The following is a 26,745-nucleotide window of genomic DNA, read 5'->3' on the forward strand; positions in this document are numbered from 1 at the left end:
CCGTGCGGTTATTATAAACATTTCGAAAAAATTTTATTAGAAAGATCGCTTCAGAATAATGTATCGTACAATCGTATAATGCTCTGATGCGGAAGATACGGGACACGCTGTATATGGATATGAGAAAAAGTATTCTATTAGAAATGTTATGTCATTTTTAGGGAATTTTATTGTAAATTTTATAATATATCTTTCATATAATAACATTTAAGGATATATCGTGATTTATAATATTCGATTCCGGTCCTGTTCCAGGTAGGTATAGGTATCCCCATACAACTCACTATACATTCTCCGCGTACTCATTTGGGAGTGTCGGCAACCCATGGAATGCAACCGCTGCCGTCTCACTCCACCTCCCAATTCAACCAACAATCGCGCCTACGTCCTTTTCCCTCTACAACTTTTCTTTTCTTGTATCTCTCTTTCCGCATGAAACTCGGTGAGCACCGCAACTTGGGAGAAAGAGAGAGAGTGTAACAACATAGAGAACCAACCAAAGAGACCCAAACTCAGTCTTCACCGCTCAGTCTTTCATTTAGAACGACCGACTTCGCATCAACACTCTTTTTTGTTTGAAAACATTAAACTTTAAACTTTTTCGGATTTAAACTCGTAGAATTTTTTGATTTAAAAATGTTTTAACGTAGTTGTTATCCTCGGGTTTTGTGTTATTGTTTCTTGAAGGGAGTCCGTGGCAGGTGAACGTCGTCATGTCGTCGAATTCTTCGCTGTCAGTGCTCGGGGAAGCAACGAGATTGGTAGCGGCAAATGCCGCCGCCGTTTTTGAAATAATAACGAGTACAAATATCGCTCCGGACGATTTAACGGTGCATGTTTTGTCGCCTAGTAAACGATCGGTTCAGGCGCGGGTTTTGCCCGGAAGTCGAACCGGCGTGCAGAGTGTTGAGTTCGTTCCAACGGAGGTCGGAACGCACATCGTCGAGGTCGCGGTGAACGGCGAAAAACTGCCCTCGGGGCCGTTGATCGCGAAAGTGTATGATGCTGGATTGATACAGGTCGCGGACGTCAGTGGCGGAGTTGTTGGTCAACCAGTACAATTTAGAGGTAAGACAAGTTTCTATTAATTCATTACTAACAAAAAAAATTGTTGATTTAGATAAGCTCTATTTCCGTTTTGAATCAAAGAAACTATTTTAACCGTCACGGTTCTTAAATATATTTTACAGTTAAAATCATCAACTTTTCCCATTAATTATGTCATTAACATTCAAGCTAACAACTTTTCAAGTAGATAGTCAAATGTCCTTCAAATTTCTGTTGATATCGACTGCAATTACTAAATTCGATGACGTGGCGTTAATTCCATAAGGTGAAATCATTAAATTGTGTTTTTGACACGACACTATGATATACTCCCACATTCAATTCAAGCGAATAAACGTAGTTCTGTAATGACCTACTCCGTTAAAGAATAAAATACCACGTTATCTTGAAAACGTGGTTGAATTAAATACCGTTTCGCTTCGTTAACCAAATGATTAAAACTACGCTCGAGCTATATAAATAAAATTTGTAACTAAATTAATCAGTTTTTTTTTAATGAGAGAAAGTGATTTAAAGGAATAAAAAAAAGGAAATCGTGCAACTTTGTTTTGAATTAAACATAAAGGTGGTTGGAATGGAAATGTTATGTATATTGTATATGCAATTACTATCAAAGAATGCGTTCGATAACAAAAGTGAATGTAAAAAAAAAAAGGCAAACGACTTTCACCTATTATTAACGACCTTTTATCGTGTAAGAACAATAAGACGATTTGTTTGATCGCCTATTCTTAAAAGATTTGCAATTACAAACGATTTTCTCGGTTGGAAAACGCAGATAATTGTATTAAAATGATTTGAATACAAATCAAATTGTTTTCCAACTTTTTTTAATAATTAGATTGGTATTAGAAGATGATTATGTTTGTTAGTTCTTAAGTTAATAACTTTCTTGCTGTAGTATAAACTCCCTAAAGTAAATAAGTGGATGTTCTGTGTTCTATTCCGCCCAACAGTTTTGAGAATATCCAACACTTGTTTTAATTTGTCTAAACCTTCACACTGCTACTCTATATGCCCACCTGTTACTAGAGTACTCGGCTACATGCCCTTTTATTCCATTTCATCTTGGCCACTTGATGAGTTATATCAGTAACTTTATTTGTCTCTTAACGTTTTTGTTTCTTATTTTGTCATGTAGTGAGCCGTCTAGCATGCATCGCTTCATAGCTCTTTGAGTTGTTAAGAATTTGCACATGCTTTTGTTAGACTGGTTGTTTCCGGTCCTTATATTAGTATACCTTTCGCTTCAGATTTATAGGAATCCTATTATTTCTTAGAATGTGTCTCAGTTTACCAAAAACTATCTACGCCAGTCCTATACGCCTTGTGACTTTTATGTGTTGGATTTCTTTTCCAATCTAATAGTGTGGCCTAACTATGTGAATTCGCTTAAAATACTTCCTTCAGAGCTAGTGTGAACAGTGTTGGTGAAATGGAGTCTCCTTTCTTACACCTCTCTTCAATGTTATTGTGTTGGTCGTTGTTGTTTCATCTATTTGATGTACAGGGTGGTTCAAATTCGATGTCCGAATAGGCTAACTCGAAAACTATAAGAGTTAGAAGAAAAGTAACTGACATGTCATGATCTCGTTTTTCGAGAAGCTGCTAATGCTGAAAACCTCATAGCGCTATCGTCTTTTGTTTTTCCGCTAGAGGCCAAAATTGAAAATATCGTAAAACCCGCAAATGTAATTATCTTGGTTATTATTATAGGTGGAGTATTATAACTAAGACATTATATGGACACTTTTTTACAGAGAATTTGATGACGTAGTCAAAAAAGTTTTGTCGGTTTTAGATTTTGAGATATTATCACAATTTTCGTTTTTTTTAATGGAAACAACCACTGATTATTCGCTTAATAAATTCGTTATTTTTTTCTGATTACAAAAATATAGGGTTTGACAGGTCTATTTCTTATTGTTTTAAAATAAAACTAAAAATAAACTTTTCTTTTAGTGTCGTCAAAGAAATTAAATTTACAGTTTCCTGTAAATTACGGTTCTATAACTAAAAATTAAAAAAAACATATTTCTGATATTTGAAACAAATATATTTGTTAAACTGTTTAATTTATATATGTTTTACACAAAAGTTGGAATAGATTGCATTATTTCACATTGTTTATTACGATTTAATATTATTTTTAAATGACTTAATAAATTATCGATAGATGGCGCTTATTTTTTTTTTTTTAATTTCAAATAAACATAGCAACATTTGTTTGTATTCAAAAATTTTCTGAAGTGTCACTTTAAAAATCCTGTTTTTAAGATGAATTGCGAAAATTTTGAAAAGTTTGACATGTTAGAATGTTACACATTAAAAAATGATTTGTTTTTAAATACCAGAAGTTATTTTCTTATTTAGTTGTTAACTTTTTAGATTTTACCTACCGCCCCATAACTTACAGGAAACTGTAAATTTAATTTCGTCGACGACACTAGATGGAAATTTTATAAAAAAAGTTTATTTTTAGCTTTATTCTAAAACAATAAGAAATAGACCTGTCGAACCCTATATTTTTGTAATAAGAAAAAAATAACGAATTTAATAAGCGAATAATCAGTGGTTGTTTCCATTTAAAAAAACGAAAATTCTCATGATATCTCAAAATCTAAAACCGAAAAATTTCTTTTGACTATGTCATGAAATTCTCTGTAAAAAAATGTCCATATAATGTCCTAGTTATAATACTCCACCTATAATAATAACCAAGATAATTGCACTTATTGGTTTTACGATATTTTCAATTTTGGCCTCTAGGGGAAAACAAAAGACGATAGCGCTATGAGGTTTTCGGCATTAGCAGTTTCTCGAAAAACGAGATCATGACATGTAAGCTACTTTTTTTCTAAATCTTATAGTTTCCGAGTTAGTCTATTCGGACATCGAATTTGAACCACCCTGTACATTCTTGCTTCCTTGTAAATATTTTCAATGATTTGAGTAGTGATCTGTAGCATAGAGGTAAACTGTCGTATGTCCAATTTATGAAAAGCTGAGAAAATCAATTTTAAAGATTTTTTGCATGAATGAATGAAGTTTACAAGTTTACAAAAGCTTATACAAAACAGACCTTTTGAACTTAATCTAAATATTATCTGGGCTACACAATCATGTACATTAAACTTTTATGCACTAGTCATAAAATATGATTTAGTGGACATAAGGTTATTTACCTCGATTAAAAAACAGACCCTCAAAAACTTATTACTCATTTTGTGTTGCAAAGTATTATATTAAACTTAAAAAAAACTTTAGAAAGTACAACAGCAAGAAAAAATTCATTAAAAAAATCGACAACGTGGTCGATTTGGTGGTCGGGACCCACTTGAGTAAGGTGACCAAATGTTCCTTTTTCTTTTTGCTTACACCTTTTGGAGTGTCTCGTATTGTAGGTAAGCAAGCAGGTAATGTTAAACGCTGTCTAACGGAGCTGGAAAAATTCATTATCTTGAAAGTTTCTTCTTCCAATTTTGTTTTGTAGAAAATATTTGATGGTGTCTCAGCACGTGCTTCCATCCAAACAACGGTAGATATCAGAAAGTTTTCCTTATTGGTATTTATTTTTTTATTTTTAAAGGGAGCCCCTGGAAAGCTACATAATGCAGCAAAATTTTTAAAATCCTCTACTTCCATACTAAAGACTGTCGCACCAGAACTTCGAATCAGCTGCTTCCAATCCCAAGGAGTCACAATTTGCATTGGTGATTGTTTTTTGACGGTTCTTTCAATTAATGCATGCGTATGGTCGGCTTCCATGTGGGTATGTCCACGCAATAAAAATTTATGAGTAACAGTTCTTAGGGAAGGGCATACATTTAAAAGCCAAAAGTAACTGATTAACACCATTATGTTTCTGTTTTGGCTTGGGCAGTTATCGGACCATATTATCAAATGTTCTAACTCACTTCCAGAAAGAACACTAGCAGCCCATTTCAATAACGCCGAGGCTATTTCGTTTCCGCCTCTTCCAGCTTTTGACTCGTCCCAAGTTACACAGTATGATTTTTTTTCTGTAACATCATATATTGTCAGATTGAGTGTCCACAATTTTAACAAGTAGAAAATTTGACAGATACGGTGTAGGTAAGCATTTTTGCAAGTCCAACATTATTACTTTTGTTTTGTTGGTGCTTCTGCTCATGAGTTTGTCATTCCTTTTTTCTAGGTAGCGTCTCTCGGCTTCGTGATGATGATCACGGTACGCCTGCTGAACATCTTCCTTGTTGTTTTGGTCTAGAGAATCGTCCTTTAGTTTTAAAATGAAACTATTACAAGCATTACATGTGTCATTAGAGGGTTTCTTAAAACCTAAATTAAACTCTCTATCAAAAATGCGTTTGTAAGCCCAATGCTTGACTACTTCATTTTTTGGAGTACCATCTTCAAGACACTTTCGCTTATAGAGTTCGTACATTTTTTTAGTATTAAGTTCAGTTCCCAAATATTTTTTTGCACTTTTTTCTCGTGTATAGTGACTTTCATATACTGAAAACGAAGTTATATGAGCTCTAACTTGGTCAAGGACACTTTCCTGAAGTTTGTTTGGAGGTGTATGCCTACCTCGCATATCCTGATGAACAAAACCTCCGGTTGTTCCTTTTCTTAGAGCCGTCCTTACTACTGTTTCTGAAACCTCTAATGTATTCAGAAAAAACACTTTGCAAACTTCAACTCTTTTCCCATTCGCATCAAAATGATATCGAATTGTTTGTTTTTTGCCAGACCTGCTAAAATCTTTTCGCCTTTCTCGCCTAATGGGTTCACTTCTTACATGGCTCTGTATGAACTGTCTTTTCAGATCCCAAGTTTTCGGCTCATCCCAGTAATTGCGAAATATTTCTTTTCGGTCATCTTCATTTATTTGTTCTGAACATTTTTTCTTACAGGATCGGCAAGCTGGTTTCAGAAATTTCTTTTTTTTTTATTAACGAAAATAAGACACGCCAGTCATGCATACTACCGCGAAAGGACATAATATTGTTTACTTCATTGCATTACAGGAGATGCTACTGTTTCTAACGTAAATATATGGAAAACTAGCAGAGTTGGACATACCAAAATTTGCCACAGTAAAATTTGAAGATTTTTGAGAGGTAAAATGATATAATCTAAAATTTGCTCAAATATGGACATACGACAGTTTACCTCTATGCTACAGACATTGAGATGCAAAACTAAGTTCGTTTTTTCTAAATCGCCAACCCTGACGTAAATATAGATCGTATTAATTATCATTACTTTATTATAATCAGAAATTTCATGAAATATTTCTGAACATTAAACGTTTAATGATTTCACCGATAGATGAAGCCATTGAGTCTAATGACATTTGACGTTTAAAAATGACATATGAAAACATTATGACGTTTAATCTGACGTTTTTAAATTTCAAGAAAATTTATAATAAATAATACGTAAGAATTTAATATTATTATAATATTATTTTAATTTTAAAATAATAATTTTTCTTTTCCATTTAATTTCAGTTGATGCAAGTCAAGCTGGAGAAGGTCAACTAGAAATTTCAATAAACGAAGGAGAAGTTCCAAATCACGTTCAAGTGGTTGGTGGTGGAAGATGTTTAGTATCATTCACCCCCGATCACGCCAAACCGCACTTAATCGATATAAAATTCAACGGAGAAACCGTTCGAGGATGTCCGTTTGTTTGTTCGGTGGCCGATACCAGCAGAGTAACTTTAAGCTTAACACATTTAGAATTAATTCCCGTAAACCAACCAAGCTCCTTTCATATGGGAGTAGCCGGCGGAGGAGCAGCAGAATTAGCTGTGGCCGTTCGCGGCCCAATCGGTGAATTACCGGTTAAAGTTATCGGTGATATACATTCCGGATTTACGGCAGAATTTACTCCGAGTCAAGTTGGAGCCCATCAAATTACAGTCGATTATAATGGAAGACCCGTTCAAGGAACTCCATTTATTGCGAAAGCGTTTGATTCTTCTCGAGTAACTGTGGGTCATGTGGCACGTGGAACTGTTGGAAGACCGGTTACTTTTTCAGTAGACGCTAGCGAAGCGGGCGAGGGAAACTTAGAAATCACCATTTCAGCGAGAGGAATGAACATTCCAACTCAAGTCCATCCCCAAGGAAATGCAAGATTCGCTGTTAGTTTTGTCCCGGCGGAAGCGTGTGATCACGTGGTTAATGTAGCATTTAATAAACGACCTGTGGTTGGGTGTCCATTAATCGTTGGGGTTGGAGGTGGTACAGGAAGTGGACCGAGCGTTACATTACCAGGACCGGGACCTATTCATAGGCCCAGCACTTTATTGATTAATCATCCGGGGAGGTTGGAAGATATTGAAATTAATGTTGAGGGTGAGGATACAAGAAATTTATTTATTCAAAAAAAAAAAATGATGGAGAAGTTTTTTTTTGTATTTAAGGTTTAAATTAGATCTTTTTTTCTTTCAACCGGTTGGAGAAAAAGAAATTTAGAGGTAAATAACAGATGTTAGCTTTCTAAAAGCGAAATGCTGGGTCATAAAAGATTTCTTCGTTTGATCTAGAAATAAATGTTGAAATTAATGAACGATTTAAATGAGATATAGAAATTCTTGCTTCTTAGTATTCTATTTGAGTAAGATAAAGTACGCGAAGAAATTGTATAACGCTGACCTTTAAATTTATGCAACAGGCGTGGTTGAGATCACATTCCTGTGAATTGTTGCTAAACTTTCGAATTTTTATCACTTCCTTAAATATATTTAAGGAATTAAATTAAAATCATTTTTGTTAATTAAAAAGAAACTTCTCCAACTGTTTTTCTTTTCTACTTAGAATGCTTATTTTAGTTCGTTTTTAGTATGTAGTTACTTGTATAGTAAGGAAAATAAAATGTGTACTCTATTCTGTGATTGAAACTTAAAAAAACGATATAGAAACTTATACGTAAGAAATATATGCATGTGTGGCAATTTTCCTTTTGTTGTTTTCTTTCCTGTTCGTAATCGCGACCATCATTTTTGCACTTTCTGTTTCATTTTCAGGTCACAGGAAACTGTTGTATTAGGACCGACTTGTCTCTCTACTCATTAACCCCATCTATTTTTATTATCTACTCTTACTAACTTTTCCACACACAAAAAAAATCCTTAATCTCCTTTTTTGTGTCTTTAATTTTTATTAATAAAATCGAAAAGAAAAATGTACATATTGCTGTATTTATTTTATGGGGACATTTTTATTCATTTTCATCTTATCTATACTTTAACATCAAAATCATAATTTTCGTTTTTAATTTTTTTTGTCTAAAATCAAACTGTAAATTTCAAAATTACTGTTATTTGCTGGATTCAATTATAGATTCTCATTTACATGCACACATCCGCTTAAATCACTGTAACTGTATACACCAACTTTTTCTTATTAATTTATTATAACCGTTAATGTCATAATAAACATAAACAATATATTTGATATAATAATAATATTTATGTGAGATCCAATATGTTGATGCTGCTAAGAAAAAAACGGTATACATGGCAAAATTGTCACTTTTTACTTACAGTATGCAAAATCTAAATACTGAAGGGCATTTTAATCACAGCTCACAACAAAAACCATATTCGTGCAGTACAAAAAAGTAAAACTAAGAAAATTATACATTTGGAGTAATATCAGTAATATCAGCATCAATTCCACTGCTAGTATCAAGATACTCTTAGTTTTAACTTGTATCTCTAACCGTTCTTAAAATAAGAGTAAGTGCTAAGTAATTTTAAAAACTATATACAGGTGTATCTGAATGACTGCAACAAACTTCAAGGGGTGATTCTTTAGTGAATTTTAAGGGTACTTTGATATATGAACCATGGGCGACTTCGGCCCCCCTAAGGAGCTACACCCCTCCAAAAATGGCGGAAAATTTTGGTTTAATTCTTTTTTCTCAAAAACCATAAACGTTAGAAAAATGAAATTTGGGGAATATGTTTAACTGATAATAGGGCACGTTTTGACCCTATTTGTACTTTCAACCTACCCTTTTAAACTACTAAACATAACCACCCCCTTTACATTTTTGCTAAAATTTTTTGTATGCAGATGATAAATACATTAGAAAAAATGTACAGGGTGTCCAAATTTCGATGGGTTTGCAGGATATCTCAGTTATTATGAAAGATAGAATGTTGCGGCTTTCGCGAACCTGAGCTACTTTTTTGTGAAACTTACAATGGCGCAAACCAAATTTTCATAGCCCTCTTCGTGTTTGATATTCAGGGAGTGTTTCAAAATTTACGATTTTCAGACACCTCCTGTATCTCGGCTATCCGTAAACGTAAGAACGAGTTCTAATAGATTTTTTCACGTAGAATCCAATGGTGCACGTCAAATTTTTCTAGTCATCACGGTTTTTGAGTTATAAAGAGCTGAGTATTTTAGAAGTTGAGTATTCAGTATTTGAGTTGTGTTTATAACTCAAAAACCGTGATGACTAGAAAAATTCTACATGCACCATTGGATTCCACGTGAAAAAATCTATTAAAACCAGTTTTTACTTTTTTACTAAGTTTCCGGATAGCCGAGATACAGGAGGTGTCTGAAAATGGTAAATTTCAAACACTTCCTGTATATCAAAAACGAAGAGGGCTATGACAATTTGGTTTGCGCCATTGTAAGTTTTACAAAAAAGTAGCTCAGGTTCGCGAAAGCCGCAACTTTCTATCTTTCATAATAACTGAGATACTCTGCAAACCCATCGAAATTTGGACACCCTGTACATAGGTAGATGAAAGTATCCTAAAACTTTTTTGTCTCTCTAAATTTTTTCCAAAAACGACTAATTTTTGAGAAAAAGAATAATAAAGCAAACACTGACCGTTAAACAACGGGGTTGTCGATCAAAAGGTGGAATGAATTTTTAATGAAAAAATCTTAGTAGGCTTTGCAATCTTTGTCAGAAATATTTTTGACGTTTAAATGTCGGTGTTTTTCTTACTATTATTATTGTTTTTCAAATTAATTTTTAAATCAAGTTCTATCGCATTTACGCTCGTTCACTCGACGTTTCAAAATTTTAAATGAAACAGTAATAATAGTAAGAAAACCACTGACATTTAAACGTCAAAAATATTTACGACAGATTGCAAAGCCTACTAAGATTTTTTCATTAAAAATTCATTCCAACTTTCGATTAACAACCCTACAACTTAACAGTTAGTGTTTGCTTAATTATTTTTTTTCTCAGAAATTATTAAATTTTAGAAGAACATCAGAGAGACAAAAAAGTTTTAGAATAATTTTATCTATCTAACTGAAATTTTTCCGATGTATTTATCATCTTCATACAAAAATCTAGGCATAAATTGAACAGGGGTGGTTGCGTTTAGTAGTTTAGAAGTATGAGTTAAACATATTCCCCAAATTTCATTTTCCTAGCGTCTATGGTTTTTGAGAAAAAAAAATTATACCAAAATTTTCTGCCATTTTTGAAGGGATGTAGCTCCTTAGGGGAGCCGAAGTCGCCCATGGTTCATATATCAAAGTACCCTTAAAATTCACTAAAGAATCACCCCTTGAAGTTTGTTGCAGTCATTCAGATACACCCTGTATATCTTCATTCTACGCCTAGTATCATTTATTAAGTGGTATTATCAACTGTTTTTAAGATAGATCGTATTTTAGCTTTTTTCGATGGGATGGTTGGGTTGAACAGGATTTTTCTGTATCCAATAGTTAAAGCGAAATAATATCAAACAAACTACAAAACGCTATAATATGATGACAATTTTTTTTGTGTTTTCTGACAAATCAAGTAGTAAATGTTTTGGCTTAGCAGCGTCAATGCAGTACTTGATCATAATCATAAACATATTGGACCTCGCAATATAAAAACATTCTTACCTAATTTCTAACATTTTTAAAATTATAATTGTTGTTTTCTTTTCTTGACATCGTGTAAATATTGTATATGAAGGTTGAATTATTTTGTACTTTATCGATGTTATATGTTTATTTTATTCTCTACATGTTTCGAGGATACGAGTCCTCATCTTCAGGAAGAATTCGTCAATCTTATAAATATAAATTTCACCATTCTGTTATTTGTGTGATATTTACATTTTTTTCTTGGCAATCGTCACAATCCTCCATTGCCAAGACAAACACGCCGCAACAACAGGAATACATCAAAGGATTACAGAAATAATCAGAAACCATCAGCGATTACAAATAACAGAAATAAAGCATGGTGAAATTTATATTTATAAGATTGACGAATTCTTCCTGAAGATGAGGACTCGTATCCTCGAAACATGTAGAGAATAAAAGAAACATATAACATCGATATAGTACAAAATAATTCAACCTTCATATACAATTTTTAAAATTGTTTCATCACTACCATGCAAATTAATCATCTTACATAATTAAGGTTAACCTCGAAACTTCTTAATACACTGCATGTTGTTTAATTTAACTTTTAAGTAGTAATTTTCATTCCCGTATTTCACCGATATTATTTAACCACCCACACATTATAACTTACGTATTAAAAGTACTAAAGAATCGAGATAATTTTAATTACACACCGAATAGAGTATACTTTCCTTTTTTTTGCATAAATTAAAAGAAAAAAAAAACGTTACGCAATTCGCTTTATTAACTCCATATTAATGAATTCGAATAAGAAGTGGAGTTTCATAACAACATCGTAATGCATTAATGTGTTGTTATTATTCGTAATCAAGGCCATTTAAGTGCCATAATAATATACAAAAAAGAAAGGAATTTGTGCCATATGCGTAACCCCAAAAAATGCAGTAATCTTTACATTAAAAAAATTGATTTAAATTAGTCATAACTAATTAAAAAAATTAATCAATTTCCATCCTTAAATCCCAATCCAAAAATTGGATTAAATTAGGCCCCGGAGGACAATCGGTTCCAACGCAAGTCCAACCGCTTGGTAACAATCAATTTCGCGCCGAATTCGTTCCTAGAGTAGTCGGAGAACACCGAATTAGCGTCAGTGTTAATGGGGTGCCCACTGCCGGAAGTCCTTACGCTGCGAAAGTTTACGATGTCCAAGCCATCAAGGTCAAAGAAGCCACTATGGGAATTATTGGAAAACCAGTAACATTCTTAGGTTTGTTTCTTTTTTCATAATTACTTAATCTAATGCCCACTTTTACCACCTCTTGATAAATTTATCCGATAGATAATTACCATGGTTACAGCGGTTTTAAGCGCTCTCATTGGTTAAGAGCTCCAATTTATCTATCGGTTAAATTTATCAAGAGGTGGTAAAAGTGGGCCTTAATCATTTCTTAATTTTTAGTTGAGACCAGTCAAGCAGGTCCCGGAAATTTAGAAGTAACGGTGAACGGCGGAAGAGTACCAACATCCGCGCAAGCTCAAGGTCCCCATACTTACGCAATATCTTTTACGCCGAGAGACGCAACACCGCACTCGGTTGATTTAAGATTTAATGGGCAAGATGTACCCGGAAGTCCATTTAAATGTATAGTAGCCCCCGCGGCTCGAATAATAGCCCCGGAAGCTTTAGATAAAGTTTCTGTTGGACGAGCTTGTACATTTTCCGTCGAAAGCCCCAATCCACCCGTTGTCGAAGTTTTAGGCCCTGCGCGACGATCTCTTTCAACGCAAGTAACACCTCAAGTCGGAAACACCGCCGGAAAATACGATGTTAGTTTTACCCCGATGGATGTGGGAGATCACAGCGTCGAAGTTAGACTACCAGGTTTCCACATCGAAGGAAGTCCTTTTTTGGTTAAAGCATATGATGCAAATCGAGTTAGTGTAACCGATATAAACGATGGAATAGTTGGAAAACCCGTATCTTTTAGTATAAACGCTTCGCAAGCTGGAGCCGGGAATTTAGAAATAATAGTAGCCGTTAATGGTAGAAATGTACCAAATTTTGTACAAAGCGAGGGAAACGCGAGATTTAAAGTTAACTTTAAACCAACAGAAGCAGCCGTTCACACTTTAAGCGTTCGATTTAACGGGCAAGCGGTTCCCGGGTCACCATTTAGTTGTAAAGTAAGTCCCGGAAACACCCAACCGAGAGTTCCCGTTTCCGGCACTGGAATTGAATTAGCCGCAGTTGGACATCCTGCAGAAATTAAAATTGAAAATCCCGGAAATACATCAACATCCGAACCGCAAGTTATCGCAACAGCGCCAACGGGAAAGATTTTATCATCCAGAATCATACCTGCATCTGATGGATTCGTCGCTAAATTCACACCGGAAATGGTTGGAAGACATTCCGTTGCGATTTTAATAAATGATCAACACGTTATTGGATCTCCATTTAGTTGTAACGTTTACGATGTAAATAAAGTGATGGTTAGCGGGTTACCTGGGCAAAAATCTGATATAACCCGTGCGTTATCTGAATTATCTTTAAAAGATTCTCCTCCTGCAGAAGTAGGAAAACCAGTAACGTTTAGTGTAGATGCTGCCCAAGCGGGTGAAGGTACTTTAGAATTAGTCGTTTCAACGCAACATACAACGATAAAAGCGGAAGTTGTTGCGTGCGCAAGAGGATTATACGACGTCACTTTTGTACCGCAAAGTAGCGAAGATCATTTTGTTAATATCACATTTAATGATATGTCAGTAATCGGAAGTCCATTTCATTGCTCCGTCATCGAAGCAACTCAATACATACAAATTGGATCAATGGTTTATATTGATTTACCAACCGATCAACATCGTTTAGAAATAATCGATAACAATAATCATAGTGTTAAATATGTTGCAACAAATGGAAAAGCAGAATTTACAGCTTCCCAAACCGGAACCTATCGAATACAAATTTTTAGAAGCTTAGAATTAATAACAACAAGAACATTACACGTTTATGATACAAATAAAATCGATGTTGTTAACGCACCTGAATGTACTTGTAATCGCCCCGCGGTTATTGGAGTTAATTTGAATCGAGTGGGACCCGGAAAATTATCAGCAATCGTTAAAGTTGGTAACCGTGAGATTCCATACAGTGTAAGGCAAAGCCCATCAAATCCAAGCATATGGGAAATCGTTTTTCATCCAATTTACGCCGCTCCCCATCGAGTCACACTTTTATATAACGGTGTTCCTAAACCAGGAGTTTTAGAAATTCCCGTTAAAGCACCCGGAAATGAACCATGGGCTGCAGGACTCGGATTGTATCAAGCTCGTTTAGGTAAAGTCACATCATTCCATATAGACACTTTAGGAAGATCAGCAAGAGAATTCGACGTAGTTGTTAGTGGACCAACCGGATCGGCTCTTCCGGTTAGATGCTATCAAACGAAAACAGGAAAACTCCAAGCCGAATTCACATCAAGAGATGTCGGCCCACATCAAGTTGAAGTACTTCATCAAGCAAAACCGGTTACGGGAAGTCCATTTCTTTGCCAAGCTTACGATCCCGATTGCGTTAAAATAATCGATATTCCAACAACTCAAGGAAACGTAGGCGAAAAAGTCATCTTTAACGTTGTAAATAAAAACGCGGGAGAAGCCGATTTAGAAATAACAGTAACCAACCCTCTTGGTCAATGGTTAAATGTACAACAAATTATCGTCGAAGAAAACGTCACACAAATTTCTTTCTTGCCACTGTTACCGGGGTTGTATCAAGTCGTCGTTACTTACGGAGGTAGCCCAGTTAAGGGATCACCATTAGCTTTGGGTGTCGGTCCTGTTGGACCTACCCCGCCTCCGAGAGCCGTTGGAAAAGGTTTGGAATGCGTTCAAGTCGGAGAAAGAACTAATTTTACGGTTAGCAGCGTTGTGCAACCTCGTGTACAAATAGAAGCAGTTGAAGGAAGTATTGATGCGCAGATTCAATCGCCAAAACCTGGAGAATATCTTGTTAGTTATACTCCGAAATGGGTTGGAATTTATGATGTTATCATTAGTATCGGATTGAATGATGTAAGTTAAATGATTCAATTTCAAAAAATGAAAAAATTTTATAATACAGTAAAATCTGGATATTTGGAAACATCTTAGACTGCTTAACTCGCAGTAATAACTAACGCAATAAATAACTCGCAAAAGAAAAGAGTTTTCGGCCGAAATGATCTTAATAAAAATCAAAAATGTTTTAATTTGATACCAAACACGATCTGTTTGGGTTAAAAAGTAAAAAAGTTAGGTTAAAAAAGTCAAATGTCAAAATTAAATATAACGATTTTTTGATAAATATTGAAATGATCTTAATAAGAATCAAAAATGCTTTCATTTGATACCAAACTCGATATATTTTGGTTAAAAAATAAAAAAGTTAGGTTAGAACCTGTCAAATGTCAAAATTAAATGTAACGATTTTTTGATAACTATAGAAATGGTCTTAATAAGAATCAAAAATGCTTTAATTTGATACCAAACACGATATCTTTGGGTTAAAAAATGAAAAAGCTAGGTTATATGTAACTGTCAAATGTCAAATAATCGCCTTTTTTTTTTGTTAAAAATTAAGATATCTCGATAACGGTTGGAGATAAAGAGATCGAGTTTGGGTTCATTTTAAAGAATTTTTAATTTTCTATCCATTTATGTTAAAAAAAGAGTACCATTATAACTAAAAAATTTTTCTGAGTTGATGCTTATTAAGAAATAGATAAATATGACTACATCCGACTCATCCAAAAAAAATTCTTTTGTGAAAAAATGCAATAAGTTGCATGTAACTGATTTTAAACAATTAAAAAGTTAGGTTAGAAACTGTCAAATGTCAAAATTAAATGTAACGATTTTTTGATAACTATTGAAATGATCTTAATAAGAATCAAAAATGCTTTAATTTGATACCAAACACGATATCTTTGGGTTAAAAAATGAAAAAGCTAGGTGATATGTAACTGTCAGATGTCAAATAATCGCCATTTTTTTTTGTTAAAAATTAAGATATCTCGATAACGGTTGGAGATAAAGAGATCGAGTTCGGGTTCATTTTAAAGAATTTTTAATTTTCTATCCATTTATGTTAAAAAAAGAGTACCATTATAACTAAAAAAATTTTCTGAGTTGATGCTTATTAAGAAATAGATAAATATGACTACATCCGACTCATCCAAAAAAAATTCTTATGTGAAAAAATGCAATAAGTTGCATGTAACTGATTTTAAACAATTAAAAAGTTAGGTTAGAAACTGTCAAATGTCAAAATTAAATGTAACGATTTTTTGATAACTATTGAAATGATCTTAATAAGAATCAAAAATGCTTTAATTTGATACCAAACACGATATCTTTGGGTTAAAAAATGAAAAAGCTAGGTTATATGTAACTGTCAAATTTCAAATAATCGCCATTTTTTTTTGTTAAAAATTAAGATATCTCGATAACGATTGGAGATAAAGAGATCGAGTTTGGGTTCATTTTAAAGAATTTTTAATTTTCTATCCATTTATGTTAAAAAAGGAGTACCATTATAACAAAAAAATTTTTCTGAGTTGATGCTTATTAAGAAATAGATAAATATGACTACATCCGACTCATCCAAAAAAAATTCTTATGTGAAAAAATGCAATAAGTTGCATGTAACTGATTTTAAACAATTAAAAAGTTAGGTTAGAAACTGTCAAATGTCAAAATTAAATGTAACGATTTTTTGATAACTATTGAAATGATCTTAATAAGAATCAAAAATGCTTTCATTTGATACCAAACACGATATCTTTGGGTTAAAAAATGAAAAAGCTAGGTTATATGTAACTGTCAAATGTCAAATAATCGCCATTTTTTTTTGTTAAAAATTAAGATATCTCGATAACGGTTGGAGATAAAGAGATCGAGTTTGGGTTCATTTTAAAGAATTTTTAATTTTCTATCCATTTATGTTAAAAAAAGAGTACCATTATAATTAAAAAATTTTTCTGAGTTGATGCTTATTAAGAAATAGATAAATATGACTACATCCGACTCATCCAAAAAAATTTCTTATGTGAAAAAATGCAATAAGTTGCATGTAACTGATTTTAAACAATTAAAAAGTTAGGTTAGAAACTGTCAAATGTCAAAATTAAATGTAACGATTTTTTGATAACTATTGAAATGATCTTAATAAGAATCAAAAATGCTTTAATTTGATACCAAACACGATATCTTTGGGTTAAAAAATGAAAATGCTAGGTTATATGTAACTGTCAAATGTCAAATAATCGCCATTTTTTTTTGTTAAAAATTAAGATATCTCGATAACGGTTGGAGATAAAGAGATCGAGTTTGGGTTCATTTTAAAGAATTTTTAATTTTCTATCCATTTATGTTAAAAAAAGAGTACCATTATAACTAAAAAAATTTTCTGGGTTGATGCTTATTAAGAAATAGATAAATATGAATACATCCGACTCTTCCAAAAAAAATTCTTATGTGAAAAAATGCAATAAGTTGCATGTAACTGATTTTAAACAATTAAAAAGTTAGGTTAGAAACTGTCAAATGTCAAAATTAAATGTAACGATTTTTTGATAACTATTGAAATGATCTTAATAAGAATCAAAAATGCTTTAATTTGATACCAAACACGATATCTTTGGGTTAAAAAATGAAAAAGCTAGGTTATATGTAACTGTCAAATGTCAAATAATCGCCATTTTTTTTTGTTAAAAATTAAGATATCTCGATAACGGTTGGAGATAAAGAGATCGAGTTTGGGTTCATTTTAAAGAATTTTTAATTTTCTATCCATTTATGTTAAAAAAAGAGTACCATTATAACTAAAAAAATTTTCTGGGTTGATGCTTATTAAGAAATAGATAAATATGAATACATCCGACTCTTCCAAAAAAAATTCTTATGTGAAAAAATGCAATAAGTTGCATGTAACTGATTTTAAACAATTAAAAAGTTAGGTTAGAAACTGTCAAATGTCAAAATTAAATGTAACGATTTTTTGATAACTATTGAAATGATCTTAATAAGAATCAAAAATGCTTTAATTTGATACCAAACACGATATCTTTGGGTTAAAAAATGAAAAAGCTAGGTTATATGTAACTGTCAAATGTCAAATAATCGCCATTTTTTTTTGTTAAAAATTAAGATATCTCGATAACGGTTGGAGATAAAGAGATCGAGTTTGGGTTCATTTTAAAGAATTTTTAATTTTCTATCCATTTATGTTAAAAAAAGAGTACCATTATAACTAAAAAAATTTTCTGGGTTGATGCTTATTAAGAAATAGATAAATATGAATACATCCGACTCTTCCAAAAAAAATTCTTATGTGAAAAAATGCAATAAGTTGCATGTAACTGATTTTAAACAATTAAAAAGTTAGGTTAGAAACTGTCAAATGTCAAAATTAAATGTAACGATTTTTTGATAACTATTGAAATGATCTTAATAAGAATCAAAAATGCTTTAATTTGATACCAAACACGATATCTTTGGGTTAAAAAATGAAAAAGCTAGGTTATATGTAACTGTCAAATGTCAAATAATCGCCATTTTTTTTTGTTAAAAATTAAGATATCTCGATAACGGTTGGAGATAAAGAGATCGAGTTTGGGTTCATTTTAAAGAATTTTTAATTTTCTATCCATTTATGTTAAAAAAAGAGTACCATTATAACTAAAAAATTTTTCTGAGTTGATGCTTATTAAGAAATAGATAAATATGACTACATCCGACTCTTCCAAAAAAAATTCTTATGTGAAAAAATGCAATAAGTTGCATGTAACTGATTTTAAACAATTAAAAAGTTAGGTTAGAAACTGTCAAATGTCAAAATTAAATGTAACGATTTTTTGATAACTATTGAAATGATCTTAATAAGAATCAAAAATGCTTTAATTTGATACCAAACACGATATCTTTGGGTTAAAAAATGAAAAAGCTAGGTGATATGTAACTGTCAGATGTCAAATAATCGCCATTTTTTTTTGTTAAAAATTAAGATATCTCGATAACGGTTGGAGATAAAGAGATCGAGTTCGGGTTCATTTTAAAGAATTTTTAATTTTCTATCCATTTATGTTAAAAAAAGAGTACCATTATAACTAAAAAAATTTTCTGAGTTGATGCTTATTAAGAAATAGATAAATATGACTACATCCGACTCATCCAAAAAAAATTCTTATGTGAAAAAATGCAATAAGTTGCATGTAACTGATTTTAAACAATTAAAAAGTTAGGTTAGAAACTGTCAAATGTCAAAATTAAATGTAACGATTTTTTGATAACTATTGAAATGATCTTAATAAGAATCAAAAATGCTTTAATTTGATACCAAACACGATATCTTTGGGTTAAAAAATGAAAAAGCTAGGTTATATGTAACTGTCAAATTTCAAATAATCGCCATTTTTTTTTGTTAAAAATTAAGATATCTCGATAACGATTGGAGATAAAGAGATCGAGTTTGGGTTCATTTTAAAGAATTTTTAATTTTCTATCCATTTATGTTAAAAAAGGAGTACCATTATAACAAAAAAATTTTTCTGAGTTGATGCTTATTAAGAAATAGATAAATATGACTACATCCGACTCATCCAAAAAAAATTCTTATGTGAAAAAATGCAATAAGTTGCATGTAACTGATTTTAAACAATTAAAAAGTTAGGTTAGAAACTGTCAAATGTCAAAATTAAATGTAACGATTTTTTGATAACTATTGAAATGATCTTAATAAGAATCAAAAATGCTTTCATTTGATACCAAACACGATATCTTTGGGTTAAAAAATGAAAAAGCTAGGTTATATGTAACTGTCAAATGTCAAATAATCGCCATTTTTTTTTGTTAAAAATTAAGATATCTCGATAACGGTTGGAGATAAAGAGATCGAGTTTGGGTTCATTTTAAAGAATTTTTAATTTTCTATCCATTTATGTTAAAAAAAGAGTACCATTATAATTAAAAAATTTTTCTGAGTTGATGCTTATTAAGAAATAGATAAATATGACTACATCCGACTCATCCAAAAAAATTTCTTATGTGAAAAAATGCAATAAGTTGCATGTAACTGATTTTAAACAATTAAAAAGTTAGGTTAGAAACTGTCAAATGTCAAAATTAAATGTAACGATTTTTTGATAACTATTGAAATGATCTTAATAAGAATCAAAAATGCTTTAATTTGATACCAAACACGATATCTTTGGGTTAAAAAATGAAAATGCTAGGTTATATGTAACTGTCAAATGTCAAATAATCGCCATTTTTTTTTGTTAAAAATTAAGATATCTCGATAACGGTTGGAGATAAAGAGATCGAGTTTGGGTTCATTTTAAAGAATTTTTAATTTTCTATCCATTTATGTTAAAAAAAGAGTACCATTATAACTAAAAAAATTTTCTGGGTTGATGCTTATTAAGAAATAGATAAATATGAATACATCCGACTCTTCCAAAAAAAATTCTTATGTGAAAAAATGCAATAAGTTGCATGTAACTGATTTTAAACAATTAAAAAGTTAGGTTAGAAACTGTCAAATGTCAAAATTAAATGTAACGATTTTTTGATAACTATTGAAATGATCTTAATAAGAATCAAAAATGCTTTAATTTGATACCAAACACGATATCTTTGGGTTAAAAAATGAAAAAGCTAGGTTATATGTAACTGTCAAATGTCAAATAATCGCCATTTTTTTTTGTTAAAAATTAAGATATCTCGATAACGGTTGGAGATAAAGAGATCGAGTTTGGGTTCATTTTAAAGAATTTTTAATTTTCTATCCATTTATGTTAAAAAAAGAGTACCATTATAACTAAAAAAATTTTCTGGGTTGATGCTTATTAAGAAATAGATAAATATGAATACATCCGACTCTTCCAAAAAAAATTCTTATGTGAAAAAATGCAATAAGTTGCATGTAACTGATTTTAAACAATTAAAAAGTTAGGTTAGAAACTGTCAAATGTCAAAATTAAATGTAACGATTTTTTGATAACTATTGAAATGATCTTAATAAGAATCAAAAATGCTTTAATTTGATACCAAACACGATATCTTTGGGTTAAAAAATGAAAAAGCTAGGTTATATGTAACTGTCAAATGTCAAATAATCGCCATTTTTTTTTGTTAAAAATTAAGATATCTCGATAACGGTTGGAGATAAAGAGATCGAGTTTGGGTTCATTTTAAAGAATTTTTAATTTTCTATCCATTTATGTTAAAAAAAGAGTACCATTATAACTAAAAAAATTTTCTGGGTTGATGCTTATTAAGAAATAGATAAATATGAATACATCCGACTCTTCCAAAAAAAATTCTTATGTGAAAAAATGCAATAAGTTGCATGTAACTGATTTTAAACAATTAAAAAGTTAGGTTAGAAACTGTCAAATGTCAAAATTAAATGTAACGATTTTTTGATAACTATTGAAATGATCTTAATAAGAATCAAAAATGCTTTAATTTGATACCAAACACGATATCTTTGGGTTAAAAAATGAAAAAGCTAGGTTATATGTAACTGTCAAATGTCAAATAATCGCCATTTTTTTTTGTTAAAAATTAAGATATCTCGATAACGGTTGGAGATAAAGAGATCGAGTTTGGGTTCATTTTAAAGAATTTTTAATTTTCTATCCATTTATGTTAAAAAAAGAGTACCATTATAACTAAAAAATTTTTCTGAGTTGATGCTTATTAAGAAATAGATAAATATGACTACATCCGACTCTTCCAAAAAAAATTCTTATGTGAAAAAATGCAATAAGTTGCATGTAACTGATTTTAAACAATTAAAAAGTTAGGTTAGAAACTGTCAAATGTCAAAATTAAATGTAACGATTTTTTGATAACTATTGAAATGATCTTAATAAGAATCAAAAATGCTTTAATTTGATACCAAACACGATATCTTTGGGTTAAAAAATGAAAAAGCTAGGTTATATGTAACTGTCAAATGTCAAATAATCGCCATTTTTTTTTGTTAAAAATTAAGATATCTCGATAACGGTTGGAGATAAAGAGATCGAGTTTGGGTTCATTTTAAAGAATTTTTAATTTTTTATCCATTTATGTTAAAAAAAGAGTACCATTATAATTAAAAAATTTTTCTAAGTTGATGCTTATTAAGAAATAGATAAATATGACTACATCCGACTCATCCAAAAAAAATTCTTATGTGAAAAAATGCAATAAGTTGTATGTAACTGATTTTAAACAATTAAAAAGTTATGTTAGAAACTGTCAAATGTCAAAGTCTTGAGAGCAGTTTTACACTAGCACTGTTAGTAGAACCAACACTATACTTAAAACTAGAATCATTCGGGTTTAGCCTCACGTCTCTTAAGACGGTTTTCTACTTTTCGTTCAATAAATATTATATTGAGATTTTACTCTACTAACAAATTCAAATCAAAATCTAATAAAATTTCTTTTTTAGCTTCCAGGATGTCCATTTAGACCAATTTCAGTAGATCCATCATCTGTAAGATTAATAGGTGGTTGGAATCAATATTTAGACGATTCTGGAAGAATTAAGTTACCAGCAAAATTGGCATTTGACGTATCAAACGCAGGTCCAGGAAACTTAGAATGTAAAATTGAAGGGAGAAAAATAAATGCTGAAAAATCCGGTTCAAGAATTCGTTTTGATTTATCCTCTGAAGGTTTAAACGCGGGCGAACACGAATTAGAAATGACTTTTTCAAATTTTGAACTTCCCGATGCGCCGAAACATGTCGTTTCTTTAGGAGATCAAGTTGTTCTTACTGGGCGTGGATTAGCGCAAGCTCAATGCGGGGAACCTGCTATATTTAACATCGACGGATCGAAAGCGGGTACTGGAAATCCCGAGGTTACTTTACACGCCGCTGATACAAATCTTCCAATTCCCGTTATGATAAGTTTAGCTGGCGAAAAAATATGGAGGGCTACTTATACAATAAACCAACCTGGAAATTATATGTTATCTGTTTTATGGGCTGGAAGACCTGTTAAAGGATGCCCGTTGATGGTCGAAGCGAAAGGAGGAGCTGACGCTTCAAAAGTATTATGTTCCGGGGAAGGTTTAAGACAAGGAGTGGTTGGGCGAGAAATCCGATCGTGGATTGACACTAGAAGAGCTGGACCAGGAGAATTAACAGCTCATTGTACCGGGCCAAGAAAAGTTGCTTACTGCGAATTGTACGATCACGGAGATGCTACTTTTACATTAAACGTCAAACCGCAAGAACCCGGAAAACATGCGTTAACAATTAAATACGCTGGTCAACACGTCCCTGGATCACCATTCACTTTAAGGGTTGCCGGTGCTCCAGATGCTAGCAAAGTAAGATTGATAATCTTAATTTTTTTATTAATTAAATAATTTTTTATGTGGTTTTAGGTGAAAGTGTATGGTCCGGGAATTGAACATGGAGTTTTAGCAACGTTTCAATCGAGATTCATTTGCGATACTCGAGGTGCTGGTGCCGGTCAATTAACTGTTAGGGTTCGTGGTCCCAAAGGAGCTTTTAGAGTTGAAATGCAAAGGGAAAGTCAAAAAGATAGAACAATTCTTTGTAAAGTAAGTAAAAATATCTCTTTTTGTCTTCATGAGACACGCTCACGTCCGTTAGAAGTTTTAAATGATAATATTTTAAACAATTAATTTTTTTAGTATGATCCAACGGAACCTGGCGATTACAGGGTAGAAGTAAAATGGGCTGGAGAATTAGTTCCAGGTTCACCATTCCACGTTATGATTTTCGATACTCAAGAAGAACTTAGACGCTACATCAATACAATGTAGACATCAGTATATCACAATGGGAACGGAACTATTTTTATTTAAAACCTTTTTTTATCTATTTTCTCATTGTTATTAATTATTGTTCTATTTACTAACGAATTTGTTTAATTAGATTTACTATTATTACATTTTTTTATATTGTAGTTGTAATGTTTGTGTATACAATTTTAATTAAAATGATGTTACAAAAAATTATTTTTATTTATTTTTGATATGTATGTAGGAAAGCGGAGGGTATGCTACGCACACAGCACCTAGGCCCCAACGGGCCCCTTGTACATCCTCCTACACTGTCTCCAGCTACATCAACCAGCCTAAGGAATTTCCGAAGGCTAGGATACAGCTCAGAGGTGTGTTCCTGATGCCATCTGTGGTCGGCCATTCCTCTCCGAAGTCTCTCATTCTGAGGTCTTGCAGAGTGGGGCATTCACACAAGATGTGTCGGACCGTCTCCTCGCTCTCTTTACAGAGGCGACAGAGAGGACTAACAACAAGCTTAAGGTTATAAAGCCTATCTTTCTGCAAAAAGGCTTAGAAGAACTTCTCCCAATAATAATATCCCTATATATAGCTAGCTACAGCTTTAGCTATATACCCACTCTATGGAGGAAAGTAAAGGTGGTCTTCATACCCAAAGGTGGTAGGCGTTCAAACGCGGACCCCAAGGCGTACAGACCAATTAGCCTAACTTCATTTCTCCTCAAAGGGATGGAAAAGGTAATCGATCAATACCTAAGGAACGGAGTGCTTCTCACAAATCCACTCCACCCTAGCCAACATGCTTACCAGAAAGCAAAATCAACAATTACCGCTCTCCATGCTTTGACTAGCACCTTAGAGGAGGCAATTGCAACCAAAGAGATAGCCCTTTGTGCTTTCATAGATATAGAGGGTGCGTTTGATAACACCTCATATGAATCCATAGAGAAGGCTTTAAACGCAAAAGACATACATCCGTCGACAATCAAGTGGTGTATAGCCATGTTGAAAAGTCGGCAGATCACAGCCAGTCTGGGAGGCGAGTCGCTGACTATAAAGGCGCTAAGAGGATGTCCCCAAGGGGGAGTGCTATCACCTCTATTATGGTGCCTGGTAGTTGATGACTTGATGAACATCCTAACTAAAAACGGATTTAAGATACAAGGGTATGCTGATGACCTGGTAATCACAATCCGAGGTAAATATGATTCAATCATAACTCAGCTAATGCAGAAAGCCCTACTACTCACCAGTACTTGGTGCAGAAGCAATGGGCTCAGCATCAATCCCAATAAAATCGAAATAGTCCCTTTCACTCGGAGAAGGAAGCTACAAATAAAAGCACCCTCCATTGAAAGCAGAACTATTAATCTCAAAACAGAAACTAAATACCTAGGGGTAATACTTGACAGTAAACTAAACTGGAACTCACACCTAGATAAGGTGAGGAAAAAGGCCATCATGGCAAACCAGATCTGCCGCAAGCTCCTAGGAAGGAACTGGGGTCTCAAACCACGAATGGCTCATTGGGCCTACGTAGCAATAATCAGACCCATGGTCGCCTACGCCTCATTGGTTTGGTGACCAAAAACAAAACATAAGACAGCTCAACAACAGCTGGCACAAATCCAGCGGTTAGCATGTCTTAACATAACGGGTGCAATGAGATCCTGTCCGACGGCTGCTTTGGAAGCCCTACTCTATCACTGAAAACAGTTTCTTCACTCAAATTGATGCAGGGTAATCTCAGAGGACACCTCGAGATCCTCAAAGACCCATGTCTAAATCACCTGACTGAAATTAAAACGGACCTTATACCGACGGAATACAATTTCAACCAACCGTATAAGGTCATATTTAGTAGCAGGGATGATTGGGCCTCAACTAAAAAGAGGAGCCCTAGCCTGGTACACCGATGCTTCAAAGACAGTAAGATCTGGAGTAGGCATGGGCATCAGTGGACCAAATAGCCACATCAAATTGCCCCTCAGCTCGGACTTAACAATTTTCCAAGCAGAAGTTCTTGCTATAAACTTCTGCACCGCTTTGAACCTACAGAAGGGACAAAAAGGTGCATCCATAAACATTTTCACAGACAGTCGGGCCGCCTTAAAGGCAATTCAGGCCTACACGTGTGGCTCCGCACTGATCAGAGAGTGCACCAACAACCTGAGAGAACTCGCTAGGGGTAATGATGTTACCCTATGGTGGGTTCCAGGTCACAGCAACATTGAGGGCAATGAGAAGGCCGACAAGCTGGCCAAAGAGGCAGCAAACACGCCCTTCATTGGACCCCAACCTGGATGTGGACTACAAAAAAGCCACCTAAAACAAATAATCAACAACTGGGAGGCTTCAAAGATAGCCTTACGCTGGAAAGAACTTCCAGGTCACAGACAAGCGAAGAGTATGATAACACCGTCGCAAAACAAAACCAAAGAGGTTTTATGCTTCAGCAAAGGGGATCTAAAAACGCTCTCAGGCTACCTAACCGGCCATGTGCCCCTAAAATACCACCTCTTCCATATTGGACAAGCTGAGGATCAAACTTGTCGACTATGTCAGAAACTGCTGAACATATACTGTGCAATTGCGTCGCCAGAGGCCGTCTAAGGCACAACGTCTTCGGTAAAACTCCCCTGTTACCTACCGACATAAAGGTTCAAGACCTCAGGACAGTACTAAGGTTCATTAAGGACCTACATTTGCCCTAAACCTTTGGAGGGCTAAAGTTACAATAGATCTTATAGGTCGCGGTAACGAGAGGGGCCGCTCTCCTCAGCCCGGCAGCAATAATAATAATAATAATAATAAGGTTATAAAGATGCTTGTTTACCTTACAGTGACCCGTGACAAGTCCCGTTACAGTTCGTAGAGCGTTTCTACCAAGCCTTACGAAAGACAAGGCTGCCTCTGCTGAAGGATAATGTAATACTTCCTTAGACAGATGGCAACCCTTAACCCTATCCCACCAGTTCATGAACTTTTTGTGGGTAAAATCTTTAATTATCT

At 33.3% G+C, this 26,745-nt stretch overlaps 1 protein-coding gene across 2 annotated transcripts in view; it reads left to right on the plus strand.

Annotated features, from left to right (window-relative positions):
- LOC111413949 (filamin-type immunoglobulin domains fbug) overlaps positions 1–23,777 on the plus strand; it is a 36,612-nt gene extending 12,835 nt beyond the window's left edge. The window contains exons 8-14 of one of the 2 annotated variants that reach the window (XM_071196653.1): positions 688–1,068; positions 6,567–7,418; positions 11,965–12,186; positions 12,379–14,993; positions 22,405–23,292; positions 23,350–23,529; positions 23,623–23,777. In XM_071196653.1, coding sequence (XP_071052754.1) covers positions 688–1,068; positions 6,567–7,418; positions 11,965–12,186; positions 12,379–14,993; positions 22,405–23,292; positions 23,350–23,529; positions 23,623–23,754 — 5,270 coding nt within the window. In that variant the 3' untranslated portion in view covers positions 23,755–23,777. Of the gene's footprint in view, positions 1–687; positions 1,069–6,566; positions 7,419–8,089; positions 12,187–12,378; positions 14,994–22,404; positions 23,293–23,349; positions 23,530–23,622 lie in introns of those variants that run through there. The other variant, XM_071196655.1, reaches the window with a different exon arrangement.
- The last annotated feature ends 2,968 nt before the right edge of the window (positions 23,778–26,745 follow it).

This window comes from Onthophagus taurus, chromosome 6 (genome assembly GCF_036711975.1).
Source record: "Onthophagus taurus isolate NC chromosome 6, IU_Otau_3.0, whole genome shotgun sequence".
Classification (NCBI taxonomy): domain Eukaryota; kingdom Metazoa; phylum Arthropoda; class Insecta; order Coleoptera; family Scarabaeidae; genus Onthophagus; species Onthophagus taurus.